This window comes from Hippocampus guttulatus, chromosome 8 (genome assembly GCF_054856545.1).
Source record: "Hippocampus guttulatus isolate MCC_2025c chromosome 8, RoL_Hgut_1.0, whole genome shotgun sequence".
NCBI classification, from domain to species: Eukaryota; Metazoa; Chordata; class Actinopteri; order Syngnathiformes; family Syngnathidae; genus Hippocampus; species Hippocampus guttulatus.
The window spans coordinates 19,296,632-19,315,643 of record NC_141268.1 but is presented as its reverse complement, the minus strand read 5'-3'; the positions used below and the strand labels follow the sequence as shown (position 1 = coordinate 19,315,643).

At 50.9% G+C, this 19,012-nt stretch overlaps 2 protein-coding genes across 3 annotated transcripts; one reads left to right on the top strand and one right to left on the bottom strand.

The window, feature by feature from the left end:
* Positions 1-1,911: 1,911 nt before the first annotated feature.
* On the top strand, positions 1,912-12,987 carry dag1 (dystroglycan 1). Of its 2 annotated transcripts, XM_086118067.1 has the most exons (5): positions 1,912-2,248; positions 6,920-7,321; positions 9,015-9,479; positions 9,727-10,547; positions 11,166-12,987. In XM_086118067.1, exons 2-5 carry the CDS (start codon positions 7,052-7,054, stop codon positions 12,175-12,177), a joined length of 2,568 nt encoding a protein of 855 aa, XP_085974193.1. In that variant the 5' UTR covers positions 1,912-2,248; positions 6,920-7,051; the 3' UTR covers positions 12,178-12,987. The 2 variants fall into 2 exon arrangements, with proteins under 2 accessions (XP_085974193.1, XP_085974194.1); XM_086118068.1 differs by lacking the exon at positions 1,912-2,248 and having other exon boundaries at positions 5,788-7,321.
* A 2,806-nt stretch (positions 12,988-15,793) lies between these two features.
* Positions 15,794-18,554, bottom strand: rbm15b (RNA binding motif protein 15B). Its single transcript, XM_086118155.1, has one exon. The coding sequence runs from the start codon at positions 18,400-18,402 to the stop codon at positions 16,105-16,107; it is 2,298 nt and encodes a 765-aa protein (XP_085974281.1). The 5' UTR covers positions 18,403-18,554; the 3' UTR covers positions 15,794-16,104.
* Between the last annotated feature and the right edge of the window lie 458 nt (positions 18,555-19,012).

Here is a 19,012-nt window from a genome sequence, read left to right as displayed (position 1 = left end):
GTCCAACAGAATGTGAGAAAGAGCGAAAGCAAAAAAAGAGTGCGCTTGTTTTACTTGAAGCGGAGGTTTGTCCGCTTTGGTCGGAGGAGGCGGAACTTTCTTGAATGTCTTCCTTTGCCATGACGTAAAGTTTACTGCTAATCAAAATCAATTGGATTCTTGGTCACCCACAAAGAGTGGAGCATTCCAATCCTCCCTCACGCGGGGCCGTTGGGCCCCACCCACCTGCGGGCATGCTGCCGCATGCTTGTTGCCACCCGAGCATTCTCCAAAGTCTGTCGGCTGGCGTCGCGTCTTCTTTTTCGTCTTCTTCCACTGTGGGATGAATCGGAGGGACTCTTAAAGTCCCTGCACAGTCAAACGGAAATGTCTTGTAAAGAACAAGAGTGTTGTCAACAAGCCTGCCAAAAGTTGAATGGAAAAAAATGTGAACATCTATAAAACAAGGCTTGAAAAAGCATGCCGTTGTCTCGGCTCTCAAACACTGTGGATGTGTCTGCTGTTTGCGCTGAAACCACGCCCTGCTCAACTATCAAATGTCAATCAAATAGCACTCCTACAACCTAAAAAAAAAATAGATGTTCCTTTGCCACGCATCTTTCCTATGTTTCACATCACTGCATTTTTAAGCATAATTGAGCCTTTGTACAAAAATGTAGCTGCACGAAACGTCCGGTGGCGGGACTATTTCCCAGCGGGCTCTCATGAGGCGCTTTGTCGCCTTAACAACGAGGCGCTCGCTCAAAAGCGGCCAGTGAAAGTTCAGACTGATTGTCAAATAGGACCGCTTGCTATTCCCTCTCTCTCTCTCTCTCTCTCTCTCTCTCTCTCTCTTTGTGACATGCGCCCACTCACGGCCGACAACGAAGTGCTCTAAAGCAGCAATGCCGGCAGACTAGCCGATGGAGGGTGAATTTCCGGGGCATTTTATTTTACGTTCTATGTTATTTTACATTCTATGTGTGCCTCACTATTACATCTACTCTCAGCGATTGACATGCAAATTGCGAAATTCCCTTTCGCAGCTTTTTAAGATCCAACTAGTGCACTCGTTGGAACGACTGTTTCTTACGACGAATGGCTTTGCCGTTAGCGAGCACTAGTAGGCAACTTTGGCACATGAGCAGGACAACGGCACGTTGCTTGTGAGGCAAAACTGGACTAGTTGACAACTGCATGCTACTTGTACTGCTAAGATTTTATTGCAATTGCAAGCTTCACAAGTGGAACTTTTATGTTGATCAAGTCTGAGAAGGCTTGCTTTTTAAAAAGCTCCTTTGAAGGCGATTCTGCTGTTAGCCCGGACAAAAGATGTTTGCTTTTTCAAACATTTCACAAGCAAACGGCTTAACCCACGCAGATAATCGATGCCCCATTGCGTCACTTGCCGCTAGCTGAGCACCTTCAGGCGACCTCGTTCTTTGTCGTCCTTTTGTTGTTCAACATTCCTCTTCAAGTCGACTCCTGAAAAGATTCCGAGCAGGCATGTTGGATGTCGCGTTCTTCTGACCTGCCGGCCCAGGGGTGTTTTTCAGGAGTCAGGGCCCTCCACCCGCCTACAGGGCCTGAAAGGCAGGACAGCGCTGGGACGGATGCTTTCGGGTCTCCGTAGCAACTGCACACTTCTCTTAAATGATAAACTCACAGCGGCAAACTGTGAGTGCCGCAACTTTGCAGGTTTTACATTTCCGCACTGTTTGTCGATCTGTCTTATGAATTTTTAGTCCAGTGAGCTGTGCGCGCACACACACACACACACACACACACACTCACACATTCACGCGCGCTCACAATGTGCTAACACGGTCATTCAAAATCAATGAAAAAGGAGGGCGGAAGATGACGTCATCGCGTGGTCATGCACGCAGGCACGCAGCGTCGAAATCATGACGTGGAAGAAGAGTGGGGAAAAAAACGAGAGGAGCAAACAAGGAAAGGAGAGTGAGGAAAGGGTGAAGTGGGTGGAAAGTAAGGGGGAGCCCCTTCGCGTGGGCCCCTCCCTCGTCGCCTCTATCCCCGCCCCTGCATGTATTGCTCCATTGTGGAGCTCGGCCGGCCGACATTCGCGAACGCGCGTTACCGCCAGGAAGCTCTGAGACCGACCGGACGGCCGAAGGTTCGATCCCGACGCCGCCGACCTGAAGCGACGCCACGGAGCCACGACTGCGCTCGCAATCTTCTTCTTGTCCTTCTTCGCCCGGAGAGCGCAAGAGGAAAACATAGTCGGGCAGCGACAACGTTCACGGCGGTCAGTGTCGACGTGCGCGTTGTCTGTGCGCGTGTGCTCGCGCGCGCGCGCGCGCGTCTCACCGCTGGAAGGGAGAGTGCTCGTGCACGTACTCGCCGCCGTACAAGAAAGACAGACGACATTTAGCCGGGAAGCCTCCTTTCATACCGGCCTGTGCGCGTACATGATAGACTCGCTATCGTGCGCGCGCGCCTTGTACACTATCGTGTGTGTGTGTGTGTGTGTGTGCGCGCGCGCGCGCGCGCGTGTATTTGGTCGCCAGATGAACAGGTGCACTGAGGGAACATGCGTGCTTCCGTGCGCGTGCGCGGGGTTATTTTTGTCCGGCTGAAGGGCGGCAGGGGTCCCAATCTAACTTGATGTGTGACCTCATTACATGCACACGCGCGCGTGAACGTCTCGTCAGAAGGTGTGTGATCGTTCACACTCACAGGACACGGGTGTGAGGATGAGGACAGGTCAACACAGCTGAGCACACCGCCGCGCGCGTGTTGACTGTTCAACTTTTGACGCACCTGAACAATCGCTCGTTCATGTCACGAATTGGCTCTTAAACGTCATCACAGCTTCAACATTTTATTTGTTTATTTTTAGTCGGGGAACAAAGGGAATCTAGGCTTATACGATATCAACTTGGATGAGGGAAATGTGTGAATGCGTGACTGTGAGGCAAATCTCTTTACATGAAATCTGGGTGAGCACTCGCAGGTTCGACAAAAGCTGCCAGCGCTCCAGACTACTAACTTTTTTTTTTGTCATTCGGAACACAGTGGCCTCTAACATTACATTTTAGGGTCGCAATTTGAAAATTTAAGAGCAGACACTGTAATTCCACTTGTGTAAATGTTCAGGAATGTTTCCATTCATTTTTACAGTATTACTGTTAGGGGCAGTCTGGAGCCAGCTGTCGGAAGCCAAAAGACGCTGCCGCTTGCTGAGCTGAACTCTTCCGTGGTTAGCCTTGTTGCATTTGTGACATTGAGGCAATGTTTTCCACAAGAAATGCTTGTTACTGTGCGGCCCCAAAGGTTTCTGTCAAGTGGCACTTTGGCTAGCTTGCGTTAGCGCTTTGGGGGCGCGATGCGAGGAATTCTGCCGGCCTCTGGCCAGACTCTTAGAATGTTCCCCTGGTGTCGCAGCAACTGTTGAAGGTCACTCCTCCTGTGGAATGTTGAACTCTCGCTGCTAAATGCTAACATGCTAAGTGGCATCTTGGACACAAGCAACGGTTTTGTGTCTGTCGTCGACATCCAGACATGTTGAGTGCTGCTAATAGACGAACTGAAAATATCAGCACCCAAAGAAAAGGGCAGACCTTTTGTGTCTTTCTGAGGATGCTTTCTTCAGACTTGTTTTGTGTTGGTCAAGCCATGGTTGACATGTCTACCAAATTGTTTGTCGCTAAGTCAAACTAGCTTCAGGGGCTAAATGAAAAAAAGAAAACAAAAAACCCCCCCAGCTCTGACGTGATCAAAAAAGCCCTGGCCAAAATTAGCGTAAAACGGGCACATTAAAAAACAACCAAACAAAATGGAAGCCGTTATGTTTCTTTGCAGGCTTTTTCGTGGATTAACTCATGAACAGACATGTCAACCAAATTCCATGTTGCAAAGCCAAACTGGCTTCAGGAGCTAAATTAAAGGGGGGGGGGGGAAAAATCAAACAATCGCTGGGGTGCTAACAGGGGGCATCAAACCTTGCTGCTATTCTGCTTGAAACTAAAATGGCCGACCTGCTGTGTCTTTTGGGTCATGGCTTCTTGAGGCTTTTTTTTTTGTGGGTCGACTCATGATCGACACATCAACCAAAGTTGCTTCGTTAAATTGGCTTCAGAAGAGTAATTATCCGAGCCACTCAAAAGGGACTGTTGCATTTGCATTCATTTCATGTCCGTTTAAGAAAAAAACACCACATTGCTTTAAGTCTGAGCATTAAATTTTGTCCACATTACAAAAGCATTACGGCTCCCCGAAGAAAAGAGCTGGCGTCCGCAAGGAGGGGTGATTCGGTGGCATGCCCCCACCCCGCAAAGTATTGGGCTGGGCAGTGTTCAGGCTGCTGAGGAATTTTTTCTTCCTGCCCGCAAACATCCCAGCGTGCTGCCCTGGTAACCACGGCGACCGCACACAAGTCAAAGTAGACGCTCGCGCGTCTCCGTTCTCGGTTCTCTTCAATGCCCTCGTGTGTCTGCGTGTGTTTGTGCGTGTGTCCGCGCTCGTGCGCGGGTGTTGACGGGCAGCAAACAAGGGGCAGCAGGAAGTGTCGGACGTTGACGTGTCAAAAGTAACATTCAACATCGGTAGCTCTACGTACGCACGCCTGTGTGTCAATGGACAACCCAAACACGCACACTCGCAAGTTGGAACAAGCACCGCTTTCCTTCAAGCGGTCATGTGACCTGAGCTTGGGATCATGTGACCAAAGCGGAAAGAAGGCCGGAATGATGTTGTCTCTAAAAGGGGCATGTTGCTCACAACCTGCTGTCATGGAGCCATCTTCTGTGATGGGGACCACCACTGTGTGCATGTGTGCTCACGTGGCAGGGAGGTGAAGGATTTGAGAATGTCAGGGTGCTTTGATTGATAGATCCTGCCCACACACACACGCACACACACACACACACACAGCTGCCAGCATGCGTCATGTGAAGTCCTTACTGGTGGTCTGAAATGCGGACAAGTCTCTTTGTCATGTGTTAGGCCAGCAGGGGTGGGATGTGACACACGCACACACACGCACACATGTCTCTCTCTCTCTCTCCCGCGCACGCACGCGCCCCCTTTCACATTGCAGCCACCGGTTTGTTCTGACGTACTGCCAGTAGGGGGCATTATGACGTACACACATGTGGGATGCGGGTTCAATTGTGTGTGTGAAGAAGAAGAGTTGTGTGTTTGGCCCTGTCCAAGTACTCGCATTTGCACCCTCGAGGTGCGAGTGTGCCGGGTGTCCCAATTCTCCAAAGTGCTCCATTGCCCCGCCCCTTTAGCGCCCTCGTTCCATACTTGGGCTGAGCACGCGTCCATGGCCCCGCAGCCGATGCATATTACTCACAATTCATTGCGGCTTTGACCAAAACAGCGACAAAATGGCAACATCCAGACAATTTTTTTTAATGTAGTTTCAATCTTAGGTATTGAATTATTACATATTTTGTCACTAGTACGTGTGTAATTTCAATCGAAGATGTAAGTTTACAACACCAAGTGCACTTCCACTATGTGTGCACTTGATTGAGGAGCGTAGGGTGCCGTGAGGGTATTTGCACAGGGCCGTAGTATTGTTTCAAGTTTGTTTGTAAGGGGGCGTGGCCTTCCTGCATGCAGCGAGCATGAAGGGATAGGAAGTTGTTTGGGCAAAGAAAAGAAAAAGGCAAGTAAGAGAAAAAACAAACATCTTGCTGTGGTTCCTTGGAAAAGTCCACACGTGGTTGTTGGGTTCAACTTTTTCAAGCCTCCGTGAACTTCCCAAAGTTGTTTTTGCAAGGAGTGTCATGGGGGGGGGGGACTTGGGACTTGGGGTTGTTGGTGGAGGGGGCAAACTCCATGGCTTCTGGCTGCGTTGCCACGGTGACCAGATGGGCTTCATTGCACCAGCAAAAGCGGACCTCTTCATCGTTGTCATCATCTTCCTCCTCCCCATCATCGTGATTTTAATGATGTCAGCATCATCGTGTTCATCGTGCAAGGCTTCATTCAGCGTTACTCGCTGAAGTGGTGCCTTGAGATATGAAGTGAATGAGCTTCCTGACCACGCTCATCAGTCAAAACACACCCGATTGCACTTGTATCTCAAGGGGCCACGGTATCATGTTGGCTAGCATCCCCAGCATGTTTATTAGCATGGTGACCAACATTGCTCGTGTGCTTATTTTGGGCTCGTGTGACGAAAGCAAACGAGCGAGTGTGGTGTGAAACATTGCTCGTCGAGTCAAAGGCGTCACTGATCTCCCTGGCAAAGTTTGGAACGCAACAACAAAGGCAAACCTTGTGTCATGATTGACAGCGAGATGTTTTTGTCCATGCTGTGATTGTGTTTGCCGGAAATTCCTGTGGCAAAATCTCTTTTGTGTCCGGCGGACTTCTGCGTCCATGAAGAAGAAAGCATCAGCGGGGCCTCTGCCGCACCCCAAAAACCTAACAAAAGCTCACACCTTGTTCTCCATGACCAGTGGGGGCCGGAGTTAGAGAGTTGTATGAATAACAACTCACACACACACACACACACACACGCAGTAGTGAATGGTTGTAGAGTTCATGATGGGTGGCTTGAATGGGTTCTTAATTGTTTAACAGCATCAAATTAAGTGGTGTAATCAGATTACTTCTTGACAATTCATAGACTTCCGAGCTTTTCTTTTCTTTTCTTTTTTTGCTGTACAAAATGTGAAAAAGGACGTTGTGGAAGGAATGTGGAGAAGGGGCAGAGCCAAGGCGGATTAGCTAACAAAGACGAGCACTCAAAAGGCTCGGACCGCTCAATGCGGCCTTTCCTTCTGTGCGAGTGATGTCGTGGGGGCTTTGTCTACGTGTTTGGGTGTGTTAGTGCGTGCGGGTGTGGAATTTTGCCTGCGAGTTTGTGACAAGGGGTGTGTGTGTGTGTGTGTGTGTGTGTGTGTGTGACAGCGTGTGTAAACGTCATCTCATCTCACTTGTCCTGCCATCCTCTCAGGTTATGGGCATCGCCCATCATGATTTCCTGCTGAACAAAAAGAAGTGACGCCGACAAGCGGCGGGGCAGAAGAGGAGGAGCCAGTCAAGCAGTTTGCTGTGGGGTGTAAGCCCCTCCCCCTGCGTGAGGAGTATGCTTTCCCTGGGCGGAGTTGGGATGTGGGCGGGGCTGGCTGCCCTGCTTGCTACGGCAACGTGCGGCGCGGTAGCGGAGGCGGACGCAGGTGCAGCGCCCAACCAGCTGGAGGCGTCCATGAGCTCGTCGCTCCTGCGGGACTTCCAGGAAGCGTCCCGTGACGCTGGCACTGCCACCGCCCACCGCAATTTCCCCGACGCCTGGGCGCCCGTGGGGCGGGTCTTTGGCTTCCGATTACCGGGGCGAACGGACGAGCATCTTCTGGAGGTCAGCCGCCGCTTTGCTCGTTTCCAAAAAAACAGCCTCAAAGCAGCGACGCCTTCTTCGGAATTACCATTATTCTGCCAAAAATGTACTTGTGGAGACACCGTATTCTAAGAGTAACCTTGCTTGGAATGAGATTCCAATTCCAAAGCTAACTGCAGAAGTAAAGGTACCACACCTCAAAAGCAGCTTTACCTTTTAGGTAACCCCGATTTGAAAAGTAATTGTACTCGGATACACCATCTTCCAAAAGTAACTTGCTTTGTAAAGTGCCTGTATTGCAAAAGTAACCGGTGAAGTAAATGCATTCCAAAAATAACTTCATGAATTCAATGACTTTGTACATACTAAATATACCTTTGGGTTGCTATATTCCAAAGGTACCCTTGAGTGAAGACACTACACTCCAAAAGTAGCTTCACTCATTAAGTTTCCATTTTCCAAAATTTCAAAATGAAAGTCGTCAATTCCAAAAGTAACATTAACTCATTCACTCCCAAAGACGTTTTTAAATGTCTTTTCAGCCTTGGTCCAGAATTGGCTGGTACCGAATGAGTTAAGTAGCCCATATTTCAAATGTAACTTTACCCATAGAGTAACTGTATTCCTACAGTAACTTTGCTGGTGAAGTAAAAGTGATGAATCAAATTACTGTATTTCAATAGTAACTGTACTCATCATTGACTATATTTAAAAAGTAACTTGACTCACACTAACTGCATTCCAATATTAAGTTGGCTTGTGAAGTAAATGCATTCCAAAAGTAATTTAATGAAATGCTTGTATTTTGTAAAAAAAAAAAAAAAAAAAGTACCTATTTTTATATAATATCAAGCTACATCCTCATCCATTGTAGATGATTACGATTTTATCATAACTTGCCACTGGTGGTCATCAGGAAGCAAATCTGTGATTGGCTGGCACCCAGCGTGTCCCAAAAGCGGTTGCTAGGCAACGGGCGTCCGCACATCATCGGGCGCCTTGTCTTACCTCGACGGCGTTTGGCGGTCGCAATGGCTCGCCGCAAACCATGTGACCATCTGAGCGAGCCCTACGTGCACGCGCATGCGAGTGTGTGAGTGTGTCTTTCAAAGCTCCCGGCCAGCAATGACCATAATTACATAGCAAGTGCGCTGACTCATGCGCTCTCTCTAACGTGTGTGTGTGTGTGTGTGTGTGTGTGTTTGGGCCCTCCCTGTAATAATATGCACACATGCTCGTGGAGCCCTCAAAATCAGCAAGCACAAACTGGAAGGGAGGATGAAGATGGATAGGGCACCTCCCTCTTGATTGACAACTCATATCCTTCATGACCATGTGATGATGTCATCACTTTCTGCTGTTTTATGTCCGCTTGACAACGTTCAACGTGTACACACATGCGCTCTCTCTCTCTCTCTCTCCCCCCCCCCCACCCTTTTACACACACACACCCTACACTCTTAAACAACGCTCCCCCTTTCTTTGACATTTTCCACTGTCGGCAGTGTACTAGGCCAGGAATCCCCCAACAGCCCCCCCAACTCTATCCACTTCCATCCGCATATCTCTATTTTCATCTCTCTCTTCCTTCCTTCTTTTCATTCTTCAACACTTCAACAGTCTGTGTGTGTGTGTGCGTGTGTGTGTGTGTGCATAATTTAATTGCGTGAATGGATAATATTAATAATGCTAATAAATTACTCATGCTTTTCAGATCTACGAATCTGGGAAGGATGTCCTTCCGTCTTGGCTGCACTGGGACGCCCCACGCAGAACGCTGCAAGGACTGCCACTGGATGAGGACAAAGGTGTCTACTACATATCGGTTGGCGTCGCCAACGAGTCGCTTTCGTCCGGGTCTTCCTCAGAGGTCCTCTCCATCGAGGTCCGCCCCGACGATCCCTCCGAGGCGGAGTCTCATCAAACGGCGACGAGTCAAGGAGGCGCTGACGGTGAGCCGTCAGCGTGGTCGTGCGGCCCGGAGGAAGCGGTCACCGTGTTGACGGTCATCCTGGATGCCGACTTGACCAAGATGACCTCCCGCCAGAGGGTGGCGCTGCTGGACAACATGAGGAGCTTCTCAGGGGTGGAGCTCCCCTTCATGAGAGTTGTCCCAGTCGTGAACAACAGACTCTTCGATATGTCCGCCTTCATGGCTGGACCTGGAAATGCTAAGAAGGTCAGTTTGATTCCAAGGCTGCCCTTGGAATACCTCCCGAATGCCACATTTGGTCCAGCAGTCATTTTATAATGCTCTTGGAATGTTGAGCGAGTATAGCGGCTACATTTACATACGGATGAAACAGTTGGAAGTAGCAAACTGATGTTTTTTTTCACGCGCAGAGCCCCTTCACCGTTTCTTCCAGAATCCCAGGTCCAGAATAAAGGCGGAGTGCGGTGATGATGATCAGTATTTGTTCTTCCAGGTGGTGGAGAACGGCGCCCTGCTGTCGTGGAAGCTCGGCTGTGCGCTGGACCAGAGTAGCATGCCGGACCTGGCCGACGTCGAGGGTCCTGCTAAGGGGGGCGTCATGTCGGCCAAACTGGGGTACCCCGTGGTGGGCTGGCACGTGGCCAACAAAAAGCCGCACGTGGCCAAGCGTGTTCGTCGCCAATTGAACAACACGCCCACGCCGGTCCTAACGTCGCTCCCGCCGTCATCTGTGGTGGAGCCGCCCGTCCGAATCGTCCCGACGCTATCGTCTCCGTCCATCGAAGCACCCGCCCAAAGCTCGGCGCCGCCCGTGCGTGGTCCTGTCCCACTGCCGGGTAAACCCACCATTCGAGTTCGCGACTCGGTCGCCCACACGCCCACCCCGGAGCCTCCTCAACCCACCAAGGTGATGGAGACCACGAGCACCATCCCCATCGAGCCGACCGCAACCCGGCCTGTCTTCGTGGAAGCCACCGCCACGCCGCCCGCCCCCACGCCCACACGCAAACCCACCAAGAAGCCCAGAAGGCCCAAAACCACGGTGGCGCCTCGTGAGCCGACGACAACCACGGCCAAGCCATCTCGACGCACGACACCTTCGCCGGGGCCTCTTCCGGATCTGTACAATGAAAAACCGGTTTTGCGTAACCCCATCGACCAGGTGAACGCTCTGGTGGGAACGTACTTTGAGGTAAAGATCCCTTTGGACACTTTCTTTGACAAAGAAGACGGAACCACCGACAAGCTGCGGCTGAGCTTAAGGAAGAACGTCAATGAAGTGGTGGGAGATGGTTCCTGGATCCAGTTCAACAGGTGCTTCGGTCTTACTTTTATTATTGAAGTATTTTTGCAAATAGATGCGAGGATACAGCTCATCAGAATAAAATAAAGAGTATGATCTTCTAAATTTTGTTCCGATACGAGTCGGAAGTTTCCGTTCCACTGATGGCTTTCGCACGCAGACTGGAATTCCAGTTCCAGCACTTTTAATTAGATATTGCGCTTGTATCGTGTAAGGCAAGGGTGCCAGACTCGTTTTTGTTGTGGGCCACATTCTCGTAACGGTTTCCCTCAGAGGGCCGTTATGAATTTTGGGAAACCATAGAAATATTGAATCCCCTCCACATATTACATACACAGCGCACAATAAATTGAACGAATAAGTAGTTTTACAATCAGAAGTCAAGAATAATGACTGTTATTGTGGATTACATATGACAGTTTGAAATTTTGGTTCAGACTTTAGCAAGCATCATGGAACTTGACACGCTTCATTTGCTTTCGCGGGCCACATAAAATGGTGTGGCGGGCCAGATCGGACCCCCGGGCCTTGACCTTGACAATGTTGCTGTCAGGTTGAGCGGCATGAAAGGGAGATGCCCAACTCTAATGTAGTTGTCGTCTTCCTTTTGTCTGTGTTCCTCTGGACAGCACCAGCCAGCTACTTTACGGCCTCCCTGACGTGCATCACGCCGGCAAGCACGAGTACTTCGTGCAGGCCACCGACAAAGGAGGCCTCAACGCCATTGATGCCATCGAGGTCCGCGTGGATCGCTGGCCCGCCAACGACAAAAGTCCGGTGGTGTTCACGGCGCGACTGGAGGGAGAACCGCGACGGGTCACCAACGACATCCACAAGAAGATCCTCCTGGTCCGGAAGCTGGCCTCCGCCATGGGGGAGCGCAACAGCAGCACAGTGACCCTGAGGAACATCAGCAAGGGTTCCATCCTGGTGGAGTGGACCAACAGCAGCCTGCCGCACACACCTTGCCCCAAGGAGGACATCATGAGCCTGAGCCGCATGCTGGGCGACGCCGACGGCAGGCCCACGCCCAGCTTCCGCCGCGCCATGGAGCCCGACTTCCGACCCCTGGGTGTCATGGCCAAGGGACGGGCCAGCTGTCAGGCCTTCTCTTTCATCCCGCCAGGCGAGACGGAGATTCTGCCGCCCGCCGCAGTGACCCCGGCCCTCGGGACCGGGCGGCAGAGTGCGGATGACGTCTACTTGCACACCGTCATACCCGCTGTGGTGGTGGCGGCCATATTGCTGCTGGCGGGAATCGTGGCCATGATTTGCTACCGGAAGAAGCGCAAGGGCAAACTGACCCTGGAGGACCAGGCCACCTTCATCAAGAAGGGCGTGCCCATCATCTTTGCCGACGAACTGGACGACTCCAAGACGCCGCCCTCCTCCGGCGCCCCGCTCATCCTGCTGGAGGAAAAGCCGCCCCTGCCGCCGCCCGAGTACCCCAACACCGACCCGCCCGAGACGGCGCCCCCCGACCGCCAACTCCTGGGCGAGTATTCGGCGCTCCGAGACGACGACCCCAACGCCCCACCCTACCAGCCGCCGCCGCCCTTCGCCGCGCCCCAGGAGGGCAAAGGCTCGCGCCCCAAGAACATGACCCCGTACCGCTCACCGCCGCCTTATGTGCCGCCCTAAGAACCGCTGGCCCCACCCCATGAGGTGGCGCTCCTGCTGAGGTTCTGACGCTCGGTGCCACGGCGAGGGCAGGTACTGTGGGGAGGGGCTACCAGGGAGGGGGCGGGGATCGGCATCTGGTAAGGACTACTGTAGTAGCTAAGTGACCTACGACCCCGCACACCCAACCTTGCGAGACATCTGCTCGCATTACTGGTGTTTTGCTTTTCACGTTTTTCGCCAGCGTTTTGTTTTCTGTGCGGGTGCTTTCTAACAACAAGGTACAATGCGTGCGTGTGTATGCGCATGTGTGTGTGCAGGTGTGCGAGTGTGCCCATGTGGTTCTGTGTTTGCGTATGCGGAGCAGGTCATCATGGTAACACATGCGCGAGCGTCCGTAATCCCAAGGTCCATTTGACGTGAACCGTTTTGTCACGTTTGAATCAACGAATGTGCATTTGTTTGCCTTCATGTGTGAAGCAAAAATGTTAACGAAAAAAGACAGTTGTCATCACAAACGTTAACCAGCGTCATTCACGGGTGCTAGGATGATGATGAAGTTTGACTTCCGAAATATTTTTCTACTTAAGCGGTTGACAGATGAAGTCAATAAAGTCTTCATGTTTTTCAGGACTTTTGATACAAATTAGCTTTCTTTGAGGATTGGGCGAAAAGCGCAAAGATGACGATGATTGTCTACAATCGGCGAGCGTTTTTGGATATTGACTTTTGCTTCATTTCTCTTCCTTTAAACGTTTGAGGGACTTTTTGCAATAATGACGCTAACAAGCTTCATTTGCTTTCCACAATAAAAGTCGACTTGCTACTACAGTGCTGGCATCCGCTCCCTTTTTCCCACCATGCAACACAGACGCAGTGATTGACATCTCATGCCACATGCATTGCAAACGCTTCAGTATTATTATTATTCGAACGAATTATGTCTCGCAATAATTCGGGATCAGACATATATCAAAATGCAACACCTTATTTCGATACATCTCTGCCAGTGTTCACATTTTCCAATGATAACTTGCTACAATGTTCCTTCACTGGTGTTCCATTTTAGAACAGGCCCATGGCCTTTCATACTGTGAAATGTATTGACAATCATTTGCCACTGTACGTTTGACCTTTTGGATTTGGGGTGGGGGGGCGGCATGGCGTGTCTTTGAGAGGTTGCTTCAAGAACATCTGATTTATTCTAGAAAGGGTGATGACAACGCTGAGTGTCATTTGCATGGAGTACAGATTTTGGAAAATCTGATAAGCATATCAAAAGCATGATTTGGAAGGCGGTGTTCATTTCCAACCACATTTTCTCCTAAAACAACGCTCGCTCGAGTGGGAAAGAAAAGGAAAGTCCCCAAGCAGAAAAACGAAGCGCTGGGAGCAGGGGCTCCGCCCACTTAGCCTCAAAGATGGTCGCCACAAAGCGATTTGCTGTTGATCGCGTCGTCGCCGCGGCGACGCCAACGCTGCCTGACCTTTGGCGGGAATGCAGACAAGAAGAATGAATGCCGCCAACGCTCGCATCGACAGACTGCCTTCAGGAACTCGAGTCATTTTGGGCATAGCCACATACTTTTCCTTTTGCTAGAGTACTTCTGTCAGAGGGGGGGTTAGCATATTTTAAACGTCACATTGAGCTCCATTTTGCGCACTGCTTTTATTTGTATGAAGTTACTGTTGCTTGCGCGATTTTTGTTTTGGTGTGAACGAGTCACATGACTCAATTTCACCAATCGGAGGGAACCAGGCCGTCACATGACCGCACACCAAAGTCTCTGGGTTCAAAGTGGAAACAGAGAACACTGGTGGCGGTTTGTTCGTTTTTTTGGCATTTAAATTCACAATTACAGTATTTCAGTTTAAAGTTGAGCAGTATCTGATCTTGGCATTCTGTCTCTTTGACGGCCATACGACAATTTAAAAAAGTAGTTTTCGTCCGAAATACTTAATCTTATTTGAGTAATTATTTAAAGAAACGCTTTTTGACTTGTACTTGAGTCATTTTTTTCTCAAGTAATAAAACTATTGAGTCCAATTTGTGGCTATCTGTGTCACGTTCATCATAAATGCCAGCACCGAGCTGCTCTAATCACCAGCGCCATCTGCTGGCCAAACAATGTCATAAATCCCCTTTTTGGATATTTTAGGGTTTCCGAGAAAAGACGAAGAGGCGCACACACGCATTCAGACTCAATTGACCACACCCTTCAAGGGTGGGCTCCTTCCGTCTATGGCTGTTTTGTTTTTCAATTTAAAAAATGTACCCCCACTTTTCAGAATTTTCTAAATGAATATCGAATCTACCTTAAATCCTGAGATTTTATACTACTTCTATTAGAATGCTCTTTTTTCGCCTGTGAATTAGTACGACTGATGCCATGGTAATGTTAAACTATTGTATTTATATTATATTCACTAGGTCATATTCGTAGCAGAAAAATGAAATGATTTCTTTCCTTTATTATTATTATTATTTTTCCAAAAACCCGGCATTTCAACAGGTGTGCGTATACTTTTTCTATCCACTGTATTTGTCTGTTTTATGCTGAATTTTTTTCCAGGCTGTGTGCCATTTTCATCAACACCTTTGCAATATCACTGTCTCGTAATTTGTTTTCATGGAAGCATGATTGAATTATACTGCACAGGGTCGGCGGACAGTAAAGAGAGGAAGTCTGGACTCATGCCAGCATGCTCAACGCCTCATTAGGGTAAAAACTGGTCACATAGACAAATTGAATGTCGATTTCCATGGGGCAGGAGAAGTGAACCAATCTCCTTTTTTCGGCAATGGATGCTACAGCTTCTTGTTGACTTTGAAACTTAGCTTGTAGCCGACGTGTGCACATTTTGAGCATGACGTCTCTGATCCACTGGTTAAAGGACACTTTGATTCTCTCCTCTTTCATCTCAAACTGCTTCAAACAACAAAGCGTGTGACGGAAAAGTGGTTAGGACTGCACGACTGCCTGTGTTTTATGTTATGTGTTGTGTTTATTATTTTACTTTGTTAACTGTTTTGTTAAGCGCTTTGTTACACCTGCCGCTGTTGTGAAAGCGCTATATAAATCAGCATGTATTGTATTGTATTGTATTAGTGAACTCTTGCGGTTATTGATTAAAGTGGACTAGCTTGGCTAATGTTAGCATGGGCATTCGAAAATACCTGTGGATAAGGGTGGCCAACAATGTTGTGTTTGTTTGGATTGCTAATGCTACATTATTTTATCTGCAGCATGTGAATTAGCAAACCTTACGAATGTCACAGGTTGGTTAGCATGTAGATAAATGTGGCTCGAGCTAAAACTCCCGCTTCTTTACATCCAGACTAGCATGGTTAATTTTAGGATGTAGACCAGCAAGGCGAGCGTTAGTAGGTGGATTAGCATGTCAAATAATACAATGTGGTGTTTGTTGGGAGGGCAATTAGTACGGCACAAAATGGCACAGTTTTGTTTGTTATGGATGATGGGAAAATTATGTCTTGACAGTGTGGATGAGCAGTTCAGAGACCGGATGGATTAATGGAGGGACAGACACCCGGACGATCATGCCTAATGTTAGCATGTAGCTCATGATATAATGGTTGTGTTGTGTAGTGTAAAAAAAAAAAAAGGATGCCATAAAGAGTTACCATTTTCTTTAACATGAGAACATACTGTATGTTAAAAACAAAATACATAAAAAAGAGAAATAGTCCTTTAAAAACATTACCAGGGAAACAATATTTTCACCATCTCACATTTTGACTTCCTACTTCAAATCACATTTGAAAGCAAAAAAGTATGAAACATTCAAAGATGTTTTGTAGTGTTAAAAGAGACACAACACGCTAACTAATTATTCATGAGGGAGGGCGGAGCTTCTTTTTCTTTTTTCTTTTTTTTTTTAAAGTTGGAGCGCATCACAGTTGGGAGTCAGGGCAACCCCTTGAAGTCAGTTAGTGTCATTGACCACCACCACCACCATGTGCTCCTCGTCCAGACGCGTGGCTGCCCTTTTGGCCGCCTGTAGGTACTGCACCGAGAAGTCGCCCGGTGGGAAGGCATAAAGCATGGCGCCAGGGCCGCCTTCCTTTGCGCCTGGCAGGCTGACCACACCCGCAGCTTCCTTGTTGCGCAGGTAGGCCACCAGGTGACGCAAAAGGCGTACCTGGAGCCCCGCCTCAGGACCACCAGCCTGCCGGTCCACAGGTCCCTGGAGGGCCAGCAGTACAGCGAATGCATCGGGGCGACCCGCCTTCACGCGCCGTGCCACCTCATCCAGGCGGCTCTGGTCCATGCGGAGTCGCTGAGCAATCTTTAGCGGCTCGCCGTTGCGCCGCATTATGGCACTAAAGAAAGGGGCGGCGCCTTCCAGCAGGTACAGTTGGGCCGGGAAGCTGCTGTTCTTTAGTGCAAACACTCCGCGCCAACACTTAGTTAGTGATGCAGCTGCAAACTCCGATAGCGAGCCAGGGCTCAGCGGAGGTGCACCAGCAGGTATGGGGGGCGATGCTCCTGCCTCGCTGTTGCGGTGGTGATGGGCGTCTGCCTGTTTGCTAGTGCGGTGGCGAGCAGTCGGAGACTCAGCCTCCTTGGCATCGGGTGTGTGATCACGTGGCTCCGTGGTGGAGTCGGGCGCCCGGATGCGGGCGCGGTCAGGGCTGAGGTCGGGCGACGTCCGTGCGCGGCCACGTCCCTTCTCGCGCTCGGCCGACAGACTGCGGCTCCGCCTCCGGCCCCGCCTCTCCTCGCGGTCCTTCAGCCAGCGCTCCCTGCTGCGACTCCGGCCCCTGCTGCTCCTCCCAAAGGCATCTGCCCCCGCAAGGCCCGGCCTCCTGTCCGGGCCCCGTGGAGGGCTGGGGGCGAAGTCGCGATCCCTCTGCGAGGACGGAGACATGCGCTCCCTGACTCCACGCTCCAGGCTGCGGCGGCGGCCGAAGACGTCAGCCAGTGTGTCGTACTGGGGCAGCAGCTGCACGGGTGCGAATGGGCGGGCGGCAGTCTCTTCCACTTTAGCGAAGTCCACGCGCAGGCGGCGATCGGCCCCGCCCAAAGGGAAGCCTCTCATCTGTGTGCACGCCGCCTGCGCCGCATCCAGACTTTCGTACTGGACGTAGGCAAAACTCTCACCCTTGACATAGTCAATGTTGCGGATGCTCCCAAAGCGATCGAACTCGCGGGCGAGGGCAGCCAGTGAGTTAGCTGGTCCCAAGCCACCCACCCACAGGCGCGTGGTCGGGTTGGCTTTGCCATAGCCAATCTTGACGGGATGACCACCCACCAGGCGGCCTTGCATGGCCACCTTAGCGCGGTGGGCCATGTCCAGGTTCTGGAACTTGACAAAAGCATAGGCGCCGCCCTGGCCTCGTGCTGGCCTTTTGATGACCACATCCTCGATGGCGCCGTACTTGTCGAAGCCGTGCCTCAACTCGGCCTCTGTGACGCCGCCGTCCAGGTTGCCGATGAAAAGGTTGCTTGTGGCACGCTGGTCATCTTCGGGCTTCAGATCATCAGGCGGCGGTGGCTGAGGGACTGGCGGCAGGCCATAGGGACGCCCCCTGTCATCCAGCATCCCGTAATAGTCCAGCAGGCGCTCGCGGCTCAGGCTTTCCAGGGCGTAGTGGCGTGCGCGCAGCTCACGCAGGCTGAGCGAGGGTCCTGGCGGCGACAGTGACCTCTGGCGGTAGGGTGGGTAGGAGACGTGCGTGGCATGAGCGTGCGCGCGCACGGCGGCCAGGTAGGTGACGTCGGGCGGCGTGACACTCCTCCTACGCACGTACACAGGCTCGATTTTGAGGGGCCGCTCGGCCAGGAGGAGCCGAGACGTTTTGGCGTGGCGCGCTTCTTTCGCGTCCTCCGCGTGACGGAAGTTGACATAGGCGATACGGCCCAGTTCCGGCGTGTGTGACAGTTTGACGCTGACATCGCCGAACCTCTTGAACTCGTGGAAGAGGGCATCCTCCAGGTCGTCATCGGGTACCTGCGGGCTTACGTTGCTGATGAGCAGTGTCTTGTAGTCCCTGGCTGGGGGCCGCAGTCCGGCCGTCGCAGCCGCCTTGTCCCGCTCCCGGCTGCGGCTCCTCCGGCGGTGTCCGCCGCGGCTGTCCGCCAGTAGCAGACCCAGCGGCGGTGGGGCGAGCTCCTCCCGGCGGCCGCTCTCTCGGTCCCTCTCCCGGAGACGCTTGGCGGCCGCCCTGGACGACGACGGAGGAAGAGGAGGCGAACTCTCCCTGGCTGCCTGCCGCTTCATGTCGGCGGGAAGGACGACGAGGGGGACGGATCTCTTCCAGCGGCAATAATCCTTGGTGTATTAGTCTCCAGCAGGTTTGGCTAAAGAGCCACTTCCGCCCCGCCGCGGCGGCGACGTGCGTTTGCCCCTCGACAAAGCCAAGAGAGGCTGGAAAAAGTAAACATGTCCGCCCGTCAGCGACGGGAGAGGTGCAACGACAACGCCGTCGCCATCTTGGACAATAGGAATGTGCGCCTGCAACGTTTGGAGGCGGGGGCGAACGGGCGACGTGACGTCATCACGCAGGGCCAGACCTCGTCATACAGCCGGACAAATTTTATTCACAAAGCCAAATTTTTAAGGAGTACTACACGCTTTACGGTTGTTTTAACTTGACATTGTTACATTAAGTCTCTCAAATTTATAGATAAAAAAGGTCAACATTTTTGACATGTACTCAAAGTTGTTTATTTGAAGTCTGTCAACAATTTTTACATACATATACTAAAATGTTAATGTGTAATCGTTTGATGTTTGAATTGGAATGTCTTGATTTTATGTACCTGTTGTTTTTGTTCTCGTTAAATTGACAAAGAAAATGTTATTGAAGTGCCAAGTTGAATATTTTGTC